The 18,055-nt window shown below is 38.6% G+C and overlaps 2 protein-coding genes across 8 annotated transcripts in view; one reads left to right on the top strand and one right to left on the bottom strand.

Moving 5' to 3' along the window:
* The window catches only part of taf11 (TAF11 RNA polymerase II, TATA box binding protein (TBP)-associated factor), a 472,816-nt gene that overhangs the window by 148,057 nt on the left and 306,704 nt on the right, over positions 1-18,055 (bottom strand). The gene's annotated exons all lie outside the window — the stretch shown is intronic.
* LOC114648154 (ankyrin repeat and SAM domain-containing protein 1A-like) overlaps positions 1-18,055 on the top strand; it is a 236,662-nt gene that overhangs the window by 107,455 nt on the left and 111,152 nt on the right. For all 7 annotated transcript variants that reach the window (XM_051924634.1, XM_028797015.2, XM_051924633.1 and 4 more), the window contains 4 exons: positions 588-689; positions 7,872-7,988; positions 8,205-8,362; positions 14,498-14,560. In XM_051924634.1, coding sequence (XP_051780594.1) covers positions 588-689; positions 7,872-7,988; positions 8,205-8,362; positions 14,498-14,560 — 440 coding nt within the window. The remainder of the gene's footprint in view (positions 1-587; positions 690-7,871; positions 7,989-8,204; positions 8,363-14,497; positions 14,561-18,055) is intronic.

An 18,055-nucleotide genomic window follows, 5' to 3' on the forward strand; every position in this document is an offset into this window, starting at 1 on the left:
CAAGGACAAACGTTTGCAAAGATTTGCGTTAATCTACAACAACTAGTCTTTAGCCACGGTCAGTTGTACGTGGCTTTTTCTAGGGTTAGACTTTTTCTAGGGTTAGATCTTTCGACTCCTCTGTCGTCTCCACCAAAACACCTATTCATAACTGCGTCTTTCAAGAAGTATTTATTTCTTCTTGATTTCTGAATTCCTTTCTCACTGTTTTCCGTTCCTATTCTTACACCGCCCTATGCTACGGCGGGCATCGGCTAGTGTGTGTGTGTGTGTGTATATATATATATATATATATATATATATAATAAACATGCACCATGTTAAAAGCCCACTGTTGCCACACTTGTGGCCATGCCCTGATTAATTAAAAAAACTTCGGATTTTGTGCCAGCTACTGGTTATTTTGCAAGAGCATCTCATTCAAGTAAGGACAGACTTATAAATCCTGCTACCTAATAAAGTAGTTGCTGATATTGATTATTGTTTGATTATATGTGGGGTTATTTGCATCTTGGATGTAACATCAACAGAACTGAACACTGATGAACAATATGTTTGAGTTCTCCTCATTATGCCTTGTTTGGCAGGTATTGATGTAAATATCAAAGACAACCAGGGAATGACAGCATTGGATATTGTCAGAGAGCTGCCTTCCCAGAAGAGTCGGCAAATAGCTGCAGTAATCCAAGGTGAGTTTTACGTTATTGGTTTCGGTTAGGTCAGGATAATAGAACACTTTTGGAATATTAGAAATTTGGCAAAGAGGCAGCAATCATTCAGGCCATCAAATTTATTTTCTTAGCTAGTAGCTGGGTTGCCTCAATTTCTTATCAAAAATTATTTTTTTAAGCCTTATGTGGTCAAAATATGATACTTCGAAGGAACAGATGTTGCTGTAGTTTTCTTCTTTTCATGATAGTCATTTGTTGTAGCCCTTCTTGTGCAGTACAGTACAGTCTTTGGCTCATGGATGTCACCTTTGGTGACCTGTGTATTAACAATATGTTTGCATCCTTTGGGTGATTGTGTCTCAGGTGCCGTCTTAAAGTGGTGCAACATTTTTGCAGTGAACAAGATGAAAACTATTTTTAGGGGGTACCTGACTGACTTTTCTGGTTGAGACATTTGCGGACAGTTAAATAATACATATGGGGTTACGAAGTCGGCGATCGTTCAAGTAAAACTTCTGTGACACTTTATTACATCAGTCGCTACAGTATCAAAAAAAAAAAAAAGATAGTAAAGATCTTATTAGTGCAAACAAAAGGTGATTAATCATCAGAGCCAGGTGTAATTGAAAAAATATCAGGACAAAGCAAGGTTGTCCCACAACAGTTAAAGCAACGACAAGTTTAATTTCAAAGAATACACAATTCGGTCAGGTGTATATTTATGATGACGGATAAGCGATGCAAATTTTAACAGGTGACAAGTAAGGTGATGTATATATTCCGCGAATATAAACAAATCAAAGGGACAACCATTAGAAAACGTCAGATTATTTATTAGAGAAACAAACAATATTCAGTCACGGGCGATTATACGTTGCGTTGTCACAATGTATTTCCAAAAACGGATTCAAAATTCAGTGCAATCTTGAAGAAAAGGTAATTCCATATATTGTTTTTAATAAACCTTTAAAGTAAAAAGTGCAACTAATGAAACTGAAACAATTCCAAAGAAAAAAAAAAGCTTTTAAAATTGTATATCCGATTAACCAAACAGCGGCACGGTGGTGCAGTGGGTAGCGCTGCTGCCTCGCAGTTAGGAAGCCCATCTGGGTTCGCTTCCCTGGTCCTCCCTGCGTGGAGTGTGCATGTTCTCCCCATGTCTGTGTGACTTTCCTCCGGGTGCTTCTTCCCACAGTCCAAAAACATGCAGGTTGGGTGGATTGACGATTCTAAATTGTCCCTAGTGTGTGCTTGGTGTGTATGCGAGCCCTGCGATTGGCTAGCGCCAATCTGGGATTGGCTCCAGTAGACCCCAGTGACCCTGTAGTTAGGATATAGCAGGTTGGATGATGGATGGATGGATTAACCAAACACAGGGGTTGGCGAGCGAAGCGAGCAGGGGGCTGAGCCCCCTCATTTTAAATATGGTCTTTATTCTGTAATGGCTTGGTCTGTATCTTGTTCATTGCAGTGTAAAATAAAATTAAAATAAGAAACTTCTTAATTGTTTTCTTCTGCCTAGTGTTTTTTGTGATTCATTATTTATTAGATACCAGTAACAGTGTACTGCATGATAACGTGCAGTGAATACACTTGACTTGAGCATTCATAGTTTTCATCCTCTTTCTCTGTACGTTTAGCATCCGTTTGCTATGGGGTTGATGCACTTACTGCTCACTGAGCAGCTCTTCTTTTCTCCACTCTAGCGGCCCGCTTCTTCATTTCTTTCGTCAGCATCTTTTCGCGTTAAAACTGACTAAGTCAATGTTTGCAATGTTTGTTGCAATCACTTAGTATGTTTTCCTTAATTTTTCACTTAAGCTGGCACTTAAGTCTTCAATCTGCCTGAAGAATGATTTAAGATATGAAGAGGTAAGGGAAGTGATGGCGAAGGTGTTAGGGATGAGAACGGCACCCGTACGCATGCGCCGCCCTGCTGTGGGCTTCCGAGAGTTGATTCTACAATAAAATAAAATAAAAATGAACAGAGTAATAACCTTGGAGGTCAATCATCACCCTGAAAGCGGATAATAGACATCACATAGTATATGTGTGCCAAATTTCAGGTCAATAGGTCAAACGGTTTGCGAGGTACAGGTGATTTAAAATCCTGGACAGACAAACGGACAGCCACGGTTAACGTAATATGTAAGAAGATGATTGGATCAGCTTCATCAGTGCTTTTGAGAGTTTTGGAGACATTGATCTTGGTTCCCGTCTGTTGCTTTCTTTGCTCAAAAAACATTTTTTTCCTAACCAGAAGGCATGGACGCAGGTACACGGCGATGGGACCATGAGACATAGTGCGCAGGCGCCTATAGCGCGGGTCTCATAAACCGCAAGCGAAGTCTGATCCACTGCGAACGAAGGAGTCACAGCCCAAAAACGAAAGAGCTCAACTAACGTGAATGAGAAATGAAGCAACAACGCGCCCATAGCTAACGACTAACGACACAGCCACACAAAAAAGAGGATTCTGCGCTGCACCCCAGAGTCGAACGGAAGAGGCTACGGAGGCCCCACAGGTCCACAAAGATAGTACGGAAGGCGCGTGAAAGTACAAAGGCGCATGCGCCTACAATGCGCTTCTGAACTAAACGTCCACACTACACAGCATGGTCCGGGTAATGAGAATAAACAAACTCTCCATATTAAACGTACGGCATCCTCACACGTCCAAACCATATAGCATATGTGAATCACATTACAGTGATGCATTATTAACAGTACAACCACAGAAAACGCTCCGTATTAACTGTAAGTGCAATTATCCATATTACTAACGGTAGACAACGGATAACTAATTGAGTCACGGTCACGGCTCCGGCTCCAAAACAAAACTTTTCAACTAACGGACATACAGAAACGAGTCCGCCTGAATACAATTAATGAACACAGGCACCTACAACGCGCCTCTCAAACAGCAGAGGCAATAGATAAACGGCAAAGAAAGGAACGACAAACAGCCGCTAAACAATTCCGCCAATTAGCTGACAACGCATTCTGTAATGCGTCCACTATTAATGAACATTCATTAGGATTAATGAATGTCATTTGCTGTCATTGTCATTCACTTAACTTCCCTGAAGAAACAACTGGCAATACAACTAATGAGTTTACACGTTATTGTCAAAGGGGTCAGGTTAGACTGCCTCCTTTAGATGAATATCCTGAATATCTACGGATGTTTCTAACTAACAATGTACCCAAAAGTAAAAACATTATGGACTGCATTAGATCCTACAATAGTTCATTTGCTTTTGCATCTACCAGGGTAAATATCAGGCCACCAGCTGGCAATGGCCCATACTGCTTTCGCATATGTGGACAAATATTACATTGGATTGGAACAGTGCACCCTGAGCCAAATCACGAACGCAAATATGCACAGATCTGCGTGTTAGATCCAGATGACGCAATCTATCAACGATTTTACTACAAATGTTGTGTGTAAAGAAGTATTCCAATAGATCCTTCTAATGTGCCATGCTATGGGTTCTTTACTTCCTTTGTTCGTCATCTACACCTTTACACTCCAATATATCTCATACATTCATCAATGTATTTCGGGTTACTCAACCCCGGGGGTAGGCGAACAAAGCGAGCAAGGGGTGGAGCCCCCTTGTTTTCCTATAGTCTGTCTCTGAATAGGACACACTCTGCTTCCTTTTTTGTTCCTTTATGCTGCACTTGACAGTTGGTTAAGAAGTTAGATTGAGTGTTCTGGGTAATACTTTGAGCTTAGAAATTGGTAATATGGTAAAATTTTGCATTTTTATTTGGAAAAGAAAGAACAATGAAGAACACTTGGCTGACATGAAAGTACTTAGCATTTTCAATCTTAAGGCTACTTAGAGCAGAAATTATGGAAAAAGTGAGGGATAACTGGTCTTAACCTGGTTAAGGCCATTAAACAGTTTTTTGTATGTCAGCTTCCATGTTGATTGAAGAAAAAGCCTTGCAGTGTTCAGTTTAGATTCAGATACCTAATTTATGGGTCTTGTTTGTGGTTAGGATAGGTAGCTGTGTTGCAGAGTTGTTTTAAAGCCTTCAGAGCATGGAGATCATTCTACCAGACAACCATTGCACCATGTTTGACTTGTTGGTATAATGACAATATCATTTTGGTAGTGTAGTATTTAACCTTTGGTAAGGTTTGACAAGGGTTTTTTTAGATGAGAAAATTCACTGAAAATTTAGTTAGAACATTTTGGTGTGAGTAAGAGTGATAGACTAGCAGACTACTTAGGGCTAATTTCCTGTCTTGTGCTAATGCTTCCAGAATGGGTTTCAGCAACTCTCAACCCTGAATTATATTAAGCAGTTTTGCAAGTGTGACGTTCTAGCTGGTGTCATGCAGAAAGTCTAATTGGGAACAAAAAAGTTGATTTTGGTAGAGAGTGGTTCATTCTCACTCACAGTACAGATGTCTAAGGTAAAATGTGTTTTGATATGAATTATGCTGAAAAAACTGCTAGGGTCAATGTGGATTTAGGGATTACCTATATTAAAGTCGCAGATACAAAGTTGTTATACTTGATGTGCAGTGATTGTTCACCCTGTGAAAGAGGGTGGCCAGGAGGTACAGTGGTTATAAGATTTTTGTTGGGAAGATAGAGGGAGTCATTCTCTGACTTATTTTTCAGTAACAAGTTAAATTATTTTTCTCTATTGTTGTTAAGGAAATCATATAGCCTGGTATTCGAAGATCTGATTACGATTTTAATGAAGGAAAATTACTTCTTTCATTTTCAGTCACACACATAATGAAGGCCATACAGCCAAAATGTTGCTTCTCTGACTTCCCTTTCTGTGTGTTTTATTTTTTTCCTCTCTCCAGCACAGGAGTAATTTACTTACCATTTCCTTTATGAGTGGAAGTATTAAAACTAGACTACATTTTACTTTGAAATAAATATTCTTATGGGTATTCCATGTGTTAAATGGCTCTGTGTGTGTATGTGCAGGAGTACCCTGCGAAGGAGTGTACATAGTCCAAGGCTGGTTGCCACTTACATCTTGTGCTGCCAGGATAGGCATCCTCTACCAGGGAATATGAACTGAGTAAGCTGGTTAGAATGTGGATTAATGGATGGTCTGATGGACAGACAGGCAGGCAGACCGACAGACAAGCTTCTAAAGTTATGTCCATTATATTCACAAAGATTCTTATTTCCTTGGTGGGCTTTTTTCTTTTATTATCAGTATTTGAAGTCCTTTATCAGTTTTCTCATTCAATTGTGAAATGATGTGATTTAAGAATTGTTGCAACTGACAACTTTTTGCTCATATCATTGTACTTTTGAAGCATTAACAAATCACTAATTTTTATTCTTGTAGTCACACTGTAATATGATTAATTGGCAATAAAGAAATATTTTTTTTGCTGTTTTTTCATCTTGAAAGAGCAGCGGTATTCTCCTGTTTTATTAACTTACACCGTGCCAGGATTTTCAAATAAAATACATAATTCATTAAATCCCTGACATTCAAGCCCTGATTTCATAGAGTGGGTTGTGTAGCTTCCTTTCAATAAATAAATCCTTTTGTGTAGAAAGTGTCAAATGACATGGCTGCAATAAGCCTAGTACCGTCAAAGCACATTTTAAGCCTTGCGTCCTGTTCAGAGAAACAGAATTGTCAATGTCTTCTTAAGCTTTTTTGCTGTGGTGTTTCTTCATGCTGCCTTTAGTTTGCATTCATTACAGCCCTTGTAATTTGAAAACGCCTTGCTCTTGATTGAGACCCCCTACCCTTACTTTTCTTGACTTCACCAAAACTTTTGTGTTAAGTAATTTAGAAGGTTTTATTTGCCAGGAATTCCCTTGTAGTTGCGAGCTTTGGCCATTGTTCAATGAAATATCTTTACTCTGATGTTGTTGAGAATAAAGCAAGCAGTGGTTTGCTCGTCATTAGACTCTTCTGATACTTATGAGAATATTATCTTGGATGTTTAATGCTACTTGGTCTTGATGCCTGACCTCTAATTTTTGCTTCTCAAGTTTGGCAACCCTACTTTGAGGTAATTAGGTTTGTATTTTGAGTTGTATCAGAAAACAGACAAGTTAGGTGACTGACATATATATTCATTTTGTATACACTAACTTCCTTCATGGCAGTTAGCCCCATAGTAGACAATTTTTTTTTTTTACTTAAACAATAATAATTTTGTGTAAGAACTGGAGCTGTTGTATAGGGTGTGCTGATGGTGTTGCTTCAGCCATGCTGATCGTCTGTCTTCACAAAAAACTTCAAACACTAGAGTGATCTGGAGTTAGAAGTTCGAGGATATGTGTGTGGGATGATAGAACTATAAGATCCCAAAAAGAATGCAGAATGCTTATTTTTGTTGCACATGTGTTGGCTTAAATATTGACTTTGCAATTACAGTGATCCCTCGCTATATTGCGCTTCGCCTTTCGCGGCTTCACTCTATCGCGGATTTTATATGTAAGCATATTTAAATATATATCGCGGATTTTTTGCTGGTTCGCGGATTTCTGCGGACAATGGGTCTTTTAATTTCTGGTACATGCTTCCTCAGTTGGTTTGCCCAGTTGATTTCATACAAGGGACGCTATTGGCAGATGGCTGAGAAGCTACCCAACGTACTTTTCTCTTTCTCTTGCACTGAGTTTCTGTGATCTCTCTCTCTCTCTCTCTCTCTCTCTCTCTCTCTCTCTCTCTCTCTCTCTCTCTCTCTCTCTCTCTCTCTCCCTGCTCCTGACGGAGGGGGTGTGAGCTGCCGCCTTCAACAGCTTTGTGCCGCTGTGCTTCGCATACTTAAAAGCCAAACAGCCCTATTGATTTGTTTGCTAGAGATTGTTTTCTCTATCTATGTGACATTCTGTGCTCCTGACATGCACTCCTTTGAAGAGGAAGATATGTTTGCATTCTTTTAATTGTGAGACAGAACTGTCATCTCTGTCTTGTCATGGAGCACAGTTTAAACTTTTGAAAAAGAGACAAATGTTTGTTTGCAGTGTTTGAATAACGTTCCTGTCTCTCTACAACCTCCTGTGTTTTTGCGCAAATCTGTGACCCAAGCATGACAATATAAAAATAACCATATAAACATATGGTTTCTACTTCGCGGATTTTCTTATTTCGCGGGTGGCTCTGGAACGCAACCCCCGCGATGGAGGAGGGATTACTGTACTTCAAAGTGCTTAAATGCTCATTTCTCTCATTTCTCCCCAGGTCATGTGAGTGGAAAACCTCCAGACACTGAAAAAATATCCCCTCATCCTATTCCTCCCCCTCCTCCTCTTATTCCTCCTACTATTAAGCAAGATGCTGTCAGTCCCAGGTCAAAAGGTGGGTAACTGGTAATAAAGAGAGATTGTTGGCTTCAGTTGAGTAAAAGTATTTCTCTTAGCGGTCGACAGTCCAAGATTGATTGTAGATGTTCACTTTCTTAAACAGTAAAATAAAATAGACATTACTGTCACCTTGGCTTTTCTACTTCTTCGAAGTCATGTTTTTCCAGAGTTGTCTCTGTCCATCAGCTATCTGCTTGTATCTGTCTTGCAGTGAAGATGGAGCGGGAACTTTCAGATCTAATTACCCAACTAGACGTCAGGCCCGAAGAGGAATGTCCATATGAAGCTCTGTTTGAAGCCACATCCTGCCATTCGCTGGACAGTCTGGCCAGTGGCAAGTCATCTGATCATGAACCCACTGTAGAAAAGGTAAGAGGTGGGCAGTGTATTCTAGTTCACTATAGGCCAGGCTATACTGATGAAGTGTGCCATGTGTGAATCTGAGTGGTCACTGTGTGTGTAATCCTCAGGTCAGCTATGAATTGAGTGGTACTGTCAATATGGATGTATTAAGATTATGTGAGTAATGTATTACTAATAAGTACTAATAAGTATAGACTTGTAAACAAGACACAGAGTGTATGGCAATGAGCAGAGAATTTAGTTTGGCGTTAATCATCTTGAGGCAAATAGAAGACAGTGGAGATCACCACATAATATACTATTGTGAAACAAGACTCAAAGTCTTTAAGGCAGTCTTGAACAACTTTGTCCTGATGAAACTTATAAGAGTTGTGTAGCCAGGCTTAATTTCGTCCTGGTAATGCCTGATCATGTCCTATAGTTTCTTTTGTGGTGGACGGCTGGCAGCTTAATCCAGCCGGGACATTCAGAGTAGAAGGATGGGGGAAGGCAGTAACTGAGACACTGCCTCTTCCAGGACTCTAGATGGCAATTTCCCTGCAGCATAGTGGTGCCCCGGATTCCCACAGGGCATCATGGGATCTGGAGTTTGGCTTCACAGCCCTGCTGGGTACCGTGGGTGCCACTAGGGGATGCTGCATGAAGAACTAGGAATTTTTATGTTCTGTATAGCCCAGAAGTACTCCCAAGTCATGGCGATGGAAGCCCCGAAGTACTTCCAGACTGAAGAAAAAAGCAAGTTCTCCATCTGACCCGGAAATGCTGGCAAGTCACGTGAACAGAAGAGGAGAAGCACTTCCGGGTCAAGGTCTATATATAAAGGGCTGCTGTAGACCCAGCAAGCGAGCCGGAGTCGGGAGATGTGGAGGAGAGATTTGTTATTATTATTATTATTGTTGTTGAATTGCCTTTGTGTGGTGGCGGAGGTTTCTGAGGGCACTATAACAGGAAGGAAAGAATTAAAAAATCTTTAGTGTTTTTACCCTGTGTGCAGTGTGTCTGTCTGTTGGGTTGAGAGGGGCAACAGCGACCTGTAACGTCTTACACCTTTTTAATGTCGCAGAAACTTTCATTTGTCCAATATTTACTAATATTTAGAAACATATTACTTTTATATCATTTGTATGTTTATTGGAACTGCATTAGCAGGTAGATCAACAGTGTGACAGCATCATCTACTAACATACTGCTTTGTCAGAACTACACTATTGAGTGTTTGTTTTTGTAGAAGTAAATACCATCAGTAAATACCATCAGTTAAAAAAAATCACTGGATCATAAACAATGTAATTTAGCATTAAATGGCTGAGAGTGAGAGGGAGAGATTAATGACCTTAAGATGAGGAAAAACAAGGACTGCTAGTTACTCAGAATTCAGAAAGGATTGAGCAGGAAAGCTGTTAGACAATTGTAAGATATGTGTATATATATATATATATATATATATATATATATATATATATATATATATATATATATATATATATATATATATATATATATATAATTACAAGGGTGGCTATAGACACTGATGTAGCAGTTAAGCGGCAAAAAAATCCATCAGCTGCTGTGGCCACCCAGGCTTACTGTGTCCTTTACTCCAACTACTTTTCCAAATGTCTGTTTCATGTGCTGCCTAATTCCAGCTCCTATTAAGGCATTGGTGTTGCCAGAATTCTTCTTTTTATTTGAATCAGTTACTTCTCTTTGTAGAAATCTCTAATTCGACACTATAGCAGTTTATTATTTTTTGACAGCACACAATTTAAAGCTGATAAACATGCTAGCCATATAGAACTGGGTGCTGCCCGTAATAGAAAAGTAACAGGTAATGCAACCACTTTTCACTTGGTTCAGTTAAGAATACTAGAATCTCGAAATGTTAAATGGTTCCCTAAACTGGTTGCAAGTGATCAATGAATTAAAATAACATTGATGAGACAACACAGATAACCCAAAAGAGACATGTCTCTTCACATAGGTTGGAGCCTTTAAGCAACTCTAGAATGTCCTTGATTTAAGAAGGCAATTCACATTCATGGCCCTAGTTATAATTCAATAACTATAATATTGGTTCAGTTAAAAGATAAATTATTGTCCATTAACACATTTATATAGTCTGCTCTGTACAATATAAGGAGATATAAATGTGAAATTGTGATGTGTGCTTTGTAAGGGATCTTTAACTCGCATTACTGTGACATTTTTCACAACTTTAAATCAAACTAAAGGTGTGTTTTTAGCAATGGACACAGTGATATACTACCAAGTATTTTAGCATTAACTTTTGAAAGGAACAAGAAGTCATGACCTCTGAAGATTATGCCATCATGTTGCTGCTATTGTAATCTTTGGTCACACATGTAAAATGGCTAAGAAAGCGGGTCATCTGGCTCTGACAAGTTGGGGATGAAACACTGAATTCTCCAACATAAGTGGTTTGCTGATGGGATTGAGTTCTGACTTCCTTGATACCTAATCCAGAAGGTCCCGAATATTAACATGAGCCAAAAGGCCAGCATGATGACATAGTTCCTGGTACTGCACCTCACAGGTCCTGGATTCTGAGTTCAGTTCCTGGTATGGGCATTGCTTATGTAAAATGTGTACATTCTCCTTCTGTTTTTTGCATGTTGTGTGCATACTTCTGTATAATTCCATATCGGTAAGTTGTACCTGTTAGGTTAACCTAGTGATACTCCTAGTGAATTGCTTGGCCACCAACCTAAATCAGGTGAATTTAATTACAAAAGAGTTCTTCGATGAGCTGTGAATTGGCCTATCACAAAGAACTATTTTTTCCAGAATCTGCTTTTCTATGCTTTACAATAATTTAATTTTAATTTTAATGCTCCTTTATTGTGGTAGTTGAGCTAAATGTCTCTCTTTTTCCTGTTTGAACTGCTTAATAGACTTGTTAGCCTAACAGCAAAATATGAATATTTTACTTGTAAGCTTGTTAAGCATGTTAGCCTTGTATCTGCTTGATAAAAATCTTATGAACATTTAATAGCATCCCCACTAGTGACTGTGTTGGCTTTGTGTGCATAAGTGTTCTGATGTTGCCAGAATAGTTTTGTTTTCCTTTGACCCTGAGTTGAAATAAGAAAATTTATATATGGAAAAGCTACTGATTTGGCTTTTAAGACTTCCCTCATAAAAATTTCTGTGTTCATGTTTAAAGTAGAAGTTGGCTTCAAATTGAAAATCTCACAATCGTTTACTTACTTTGATAAATAATTAAAAGTCAAGATAGTCTGGTGTTTTCAGCCTGATTAAATTGTGCTTCAGTATTTTAGAAGCAGGTCAGAAGCCTCAGCATGTACACTCCAGTGGTCCGTAAAATTAGGCTTTGTACAGAATGTGGAAATCTCCATGCAGTGCTTTTGAATGCTACAGTAAGTCACGTAAACATAAATTCATATAAAATTGTAAAAGTTACCATGCATTAATACATTTTAAATTTAACCATATATTTAAAAAATTCCACATTCACGGTGAATATTTGTATTTAGTTGCCATGCATACTGCAGTTTTTTTTTCTTTTTTTTAATCATTTTTGGCCCTGACATTATTTTAATTAATTTGAAGGTTTTGGTTAGCCTTGGTAGTTCAGAAACATTTCAATACTAAAAGTCACTGATTTAGTGTACATACTTTGTACTTTGTTGTACAAAATACTTTGTGTTATGTTTTGAAACAGTCACCAATGCACATGTACTGTTTGAGCAGATGTCAATTTCCCCCCCAAACCCTCGTGTTGCTTGCACATGACAGGGTAGAATGTCAGTGCCTGACTCGTGTGATCGGCACTCCCCATTGTTATTGTAGCCTACCACAGCACAAGGCATAATGACTTTGACATTTCCCCTGACGTGATGCGTGACTGACTGTATTCACTGTAATTACCATCTGGCTTGGTCCCTCAACTGGTGTAAAGTATTGAGTTCCACATCTACCCAGAGCTTGCTTCGCATAGCATTTAGAACTTGATATGTTCCAGAGTGGATGAGATGTACTGTATCCAGAACAGCCTTTCCTTCTAACCCCTGTCACTTTAGTCAATACTTGTGTCATAATTGGGAACATAACATTTTACATAGCTTTGAAGATCACCTGAGGCATATCCTACAGTTTGTACAGTTTCTGTGCTGGCTGATTGGCTTTATCATAGTCATAGTTATTAGTGTAATGCAGGTTTCTTCTATTAAGTGAAACATGGCACTCACTTATAACTTTGCAGAAAATTGATATCTGTACTCACTACGCTTCTGCTTAACCAGAGGCACAGAAGCCTTAGGTTCCATATTAAAGCATTAACTATAGACCACATGTGTTACCTGTTCATTTTTATTAGCAAATTTCAATTCTGTAGACTTAGTGTTCATGTAATGAAAATGCATTAGGTTAGATAAAGTTTATTAATCCCAAGGGGAAATTTAGATGCATAAAGCATCAGAAACATAAGCACATACACAGACTCATGAGGGAAAAAAAAATATAATCAATCCGCTGATAGATAAATAATAAATAAATAAATGTAGGTATATTAGGCAGAAATTGCAAACTGAGGTTAAAGAGTATAAGCATTTATTTTGGGACCTCAGGAGGAAACATTGAATTGCGTGGTGGCAGCTAACAGAAAAGATCCCCAGAGACGCTTATTAGCACATTGTGGAAGAATGAGCCTGCTGGTAACAGTGCACCAACAGAAGGGAACAGAGGGGAATTTACATGATGGCATCCAATTTTGGCACCATTCTCTCTTCCACAACAGCTTCCAGTGTGTCCAGTGTTCACCCTGTGATGGAGCAGGCTTTCCTGATAATTTTGTTCAGGCGTTGTGTCTCTTTTGAACTCATGTCGTTTCCCTAGAATACGACAGTGTTGAAAAATACACTGACTTGTCATGAAATAGTCTGCTCTAGTCCTTCTGGTACAGTGCCACTGATTTGTCAGACCAGTCCAGTTTTCTGTTTATGTGATCCTCCAGGTAACTAACTCTGCACCACTTCTACATCCCTTCCCTGTATGGTGACAGGTCTCAAAGGCTTCTTGGTATGCTGGAAGTCCACCATCGTCTCTTTCGTCTTGTTGATGTTGAGTTCCAGGTAGTCCTCCCTGCACCATAAGGCAAAGTCCAGTTTAAACATCCTGTATTCTGAAGTGTCTCAATTATTTAATGCAGCCTATGATGGAGGCGGCTGAGAATTTCTGTAGGTGGCAAGCACTCCTATTACACTGGGAGTCTGTTGTGTAAAGGATGAAGTGGAAGGAAGACAGGAGAGCAACGAGTAATTAACAAATAGCAACAAATCAAGGTGAAGTTATCATAGCAAAATGAAAATGTCAAAAGTGATTATTAATAGATTTCTAATGATGATTTTTCAACTAATAAAGCATGCTGAACCTGTTCTAACGTTTTGATGTCTGTCTTATTATTTTTCTTTCTTTGCCCTCTAGATGTGATTGACTTGTAATTTATTATAATGTAGTCTCTGGTACAGTTTAAAAAAAAAAAAAAACTTTTTAACAGGTTGGGGACATTTCTTTGCTTTGTGATGTCCCTGAATTACATTTAAAAAAAAAAAAAATAAAAATAAAACTTTTGTGCCCATCCAACTAAGAAGCTTTAAATGAATGTGGCTGTGCTTGGCAAATATAGCTTTGTATGAATATGTTATGATTGACACTGAGCCCTCGAAGCCAGATTCCATAGGGGGTAATGGAAGTTTTTGGTATGGTTTGTTTAACATATAAATGCTCAGGATTTAGCATGGTGTCAAGTGGGAATTTTAAAAAGCTTTTGTAAAGTAAGCAAGAGTGGCTTACTTTAAAGCCTAAGCATTTAATTTGAAGGTCCTCCATGGAGATTTTGAGTCTCCTTTTTCTTAAAGGTATTTCTGAAAAGAAAAAAAAAAAGCAAAACAAAGTTTTGTATTTTCAGGTTAACTCTTCATTTAATTGTAATTCACTTGAGTATGGAAGATGGGTAGTGTCTTCTAAGAGATAACATTATTCTTGCCGATGCTGGTCATCCACGTTACTGAAAATGTTTGAGATACTATGGTTTAGTATAAACTGTGTACGCGTTTTTGTTTTAGGCAGCAATAGAATTTTTTTTTTCCTTTTTTACCCTAGAAGGAGAGGCCACCACCTCCATCTCAACCTCCTCCAGAAGAAGAGGAAGAGCAGCCAACAGAGGTACCATTGAGGGGATGTTTTACAGTCATGTTGTGACATACTTAATTTGCTCTTCTACACTTGTTATGAAATGGCAATTAGAGTCCTAGTTATTTTTTGTACATTTTGGTTTAACTACTATATTTGCCCAAATAACTCTAACCATTCTATTTAATGCTACTAAGTATTTCCCGGCAGTTTACTCGTTATCTTTCTTTGGATTAATTTGAATTCTGAAGGTTGCTTGCCTAAGGAAATGAGATCAGACACAGGCGGTGTATGACAATCAGAGCTGTTTTTAGCCTAATAGAATTTACTATCAGTTGTGTTCTTTCTATTTGTTGTGCAGTATTAATATGCTAATGTGTTACAGTCTTCTGTCACATTGTTTCCATTGTAGTGTTTTATTTATAAGAAGCCATGGTCTCCTGCTACCTGTGACCATCATTTTCCCAGGGAAACAAAGTTTTGGCCGTAACAGCATGTTGATAACATTTCTATGTGCCTGCTTTTGATAAAATATAAGTAAAAAAAAAGCTAAATATTACAGAGGAATTTGAATGGTCAGAAGTGCGTTCTTGTAGACCATGCTTTCCTGCATCTGTTTGAGGTGAAAGGCCAAAAAAATGTAAAAAGCAGATTCTTCTTTTCAATGTAGGATACGAATTCTATGAAAATTTAACAGTTTATGTCTGCAATTGATTTCTTTACTTTGGATTCAATTAATTCAGTCAATTCAAAAAAATGGTGATGAGTAACTGACATGTCATTCAACCAAGGCAGCGTAGTACGGTATATTGAAGATCTCCTTATATTCAGTAAACCATGTCCTGGCAATGTCAGTACCAAGAGGCTAAGACCACAGGGAAAGGGACTGCTATAATAGTTTGGGAAGAATTGTTTTGGTTTGGTATAGCTGCCCTTGTTCTCTCAGAAGGCTAAATAGACACTAAGTGGAACCTAATGATTCTGAGCAGTCAGCATCATCCCATGTTGTAGCCTTTTCTTACATGTTGGCATGGATGTCTTCTAAGATAACTGTGCTAATTCAGAGTATATGTGCTTACTCCATGTTTTGATAAGCATGCTAGTGAAGTTATCGATATGTTATGGCCCTCTCATTCCCAAATCTGAATCCAACTCAGCATTAATCAATGATGTGGTAATGGTAGTCAAGTCATGAATTAAATGAGCTTCTGCTGGAATATCTTTGCTATTGTATCAAGATACAGTAATTGTAGATTTTATTTTGGTGACACATGGTAACCTATTTCCAAATTAAATTAACATTGGTGTTTTAAGTCTTAAACAAAAGAAACAAAGAAGTTTCCTCTTATTGAACTACTGTAACAGAATTCTATATTAAGAATTCCTCACAGTTCCATGGCTGAGGTAAATACATATTTTAAGAAGAGGGAGGAACACAGGGTGATGTACAAGAGTGAAGGAATATATCCTGTGCAGGAGGGTCAATCAGAAGGAGACTAAAAATTGCAAAGTGGAGAACGTAGTACGGGATGGTGGTCTGTACAATGACATTGGTGATCAAGAAGAAGAGGTGGAGAGTGAGGGCAGAGCCAAGGATCAAATGGTGAAAGATGAAAAAGAAAAACTAAGGTGGATCTCATATAGGAGGAAAGATGGGCACTGGGTGACAATGAAGAGTTACCAGATGCCTGGGCAAGTACAGCAGAAATGGTAAGGTGTACTGCTAGAAGGGTGACATGTATGGCATCTGGACAGAGGAAGAAGGACAAAGAAACCTGGTGGTGGAATGGGGAATTACAGGAAAGTATATGGAGAAAGAGGTTGGCAAAGAAGAAGTGGGATTGTCAGAGAGATGAAGAAAGTAGATAGGAGCACAAGGAGATAAGGCGCAAGGTGAAGAAAGAGGTGGCAAAGCCTAAAGATAAGGCGTATGAGTTGCATGAGAGGTTGGACACTAAGGATGGAGAAAAGGACCTGTACCGACTGGCTAGACAGAGGGACCAAGCTGGGAAAAAAGAGCAGCACATTAGGGTGATAAAGGATAATGATGGACACATGCTCACAAGCAAGAAGATTGTGTTGAGCAGATGGAAAGAGTATTTTGAGACGTTAATGAATGAAGAGAATGAGAGAGAGAGAGAAGGTTGGACGATGTGGAGATAGTGAACCAGGAAGTGTAATGGATTAGCAAGGAAGGAAATAAGGACAACAATGAAGAGGATGAAGAACGACTGTTGGTCCAGCTGACATACCTGCAGAAGCATGGAGGTGTTAAGGAGAGATGGCAGTGGAGTTTTTAACCAGATTGTTTAATGCAATATTGGAAAGTGAGAGGATGCCTGAGGAGTGGAGAAGAATTGTACTCTTACCGATTTTTAAGAATAAGGGTGATATGCATTGCTGTAGTAACTACAGAGGGATAAAATCGATCAACTACAGCATGAAGTTCAATTGGTATTACTATCCAAAAATACATTATGTAACTACAGGGTCTTTGACAATGACCGTCTTTTCTTTTTGCATACTTTTGTAAGGCTCTTCATTCATAGGGGGCAGCACTGCAGCAAACTCGTTTGACATAACCTAAGCAAGCTTGGACTTGGAGATGGCAGGGTTTTCACCTGTTAATGGAAGAAGACTATGTAAGATTTCCTCCAAGGCTGTCTGTGCTTTGTGTTCTCAATAAGGGCTATAGCAGAAACAAATACGGTTGGAGAGTCCCTCCACTGAGTAAATAAAATAAGGGTAGTACATAGAGACTCATGCACAGGGGAGGTAAGCACGGACAAAACTGATAAATACCCTTAGAAAATGTCAGATAGCACTGGTCAGCTCCTAGCTTTTCACCTGTACCTTTACTATCTGATATGCTGATTGAGATATGCCTTTTCCTTTTCTACACCACTGGTGGCACCGAGTAGCTAAACACAAATCACAAAGGATAACATCTTTAGTGTAGGCAAAAATTACAAGAAGCAGCTCATACATTTAAGGAAAGCAGTATCTCACCCTGTAGCTACTTATTTTCTGTCTACGTGGTGCAATGAGAAGTCATTGCATCCATAATGGCTAACACATGGTGCAGGGAAGTGTTCTCCCTCCCTCCATCTGACTGACTGAATGACTGACAAAGGTTAAGCCTGTACCTTTTTAGCTATTCCTAGTAAGTGTATGTTACAACAAATTAATTATTGTTTAGCTTCACCAAAGTTTTTAATGACTATTCACATTTGCCAAAAACAAAAAAAAATACTATTATATAGTAAAGCAGGTGTCTGGTAATGAAATTAATCAGTCAATGTCACTGGAGTTTGAACAAATTATTTTTTGGCTTTGAGCCTAGTTTACCAAAAAAGATTAATAGATATCTTTAGGTTTTGCCACTTCAAATTGCATGCCTATATAGAAGTAGCTCAGTGTCACTCTCTAGATTCATGAGAATGTCTTTGGAGAAATGTTTGAAGGTTTAAAGTATTTAGTTTACTAGGGAAAGGAAACCATGTAGTTCACCATAAGAAGGTGCTGTTA

This window comes from Erpetoichthys calabaricus, chromosome 3, assembly GCF_900747795.2.
Source record: "Erpetoichthys calabaricus chromosome 3, fErpCal1.3, whole genome shotgun sequence".
Classification (NCBI taxonomy): domain Eukaryota; kingdom Metazoa; phylum Chordata; class Cladistia; order Polypteriformes; family Polypteridae; genus Erpetoichthys; species Erpetoichthys calabaricus.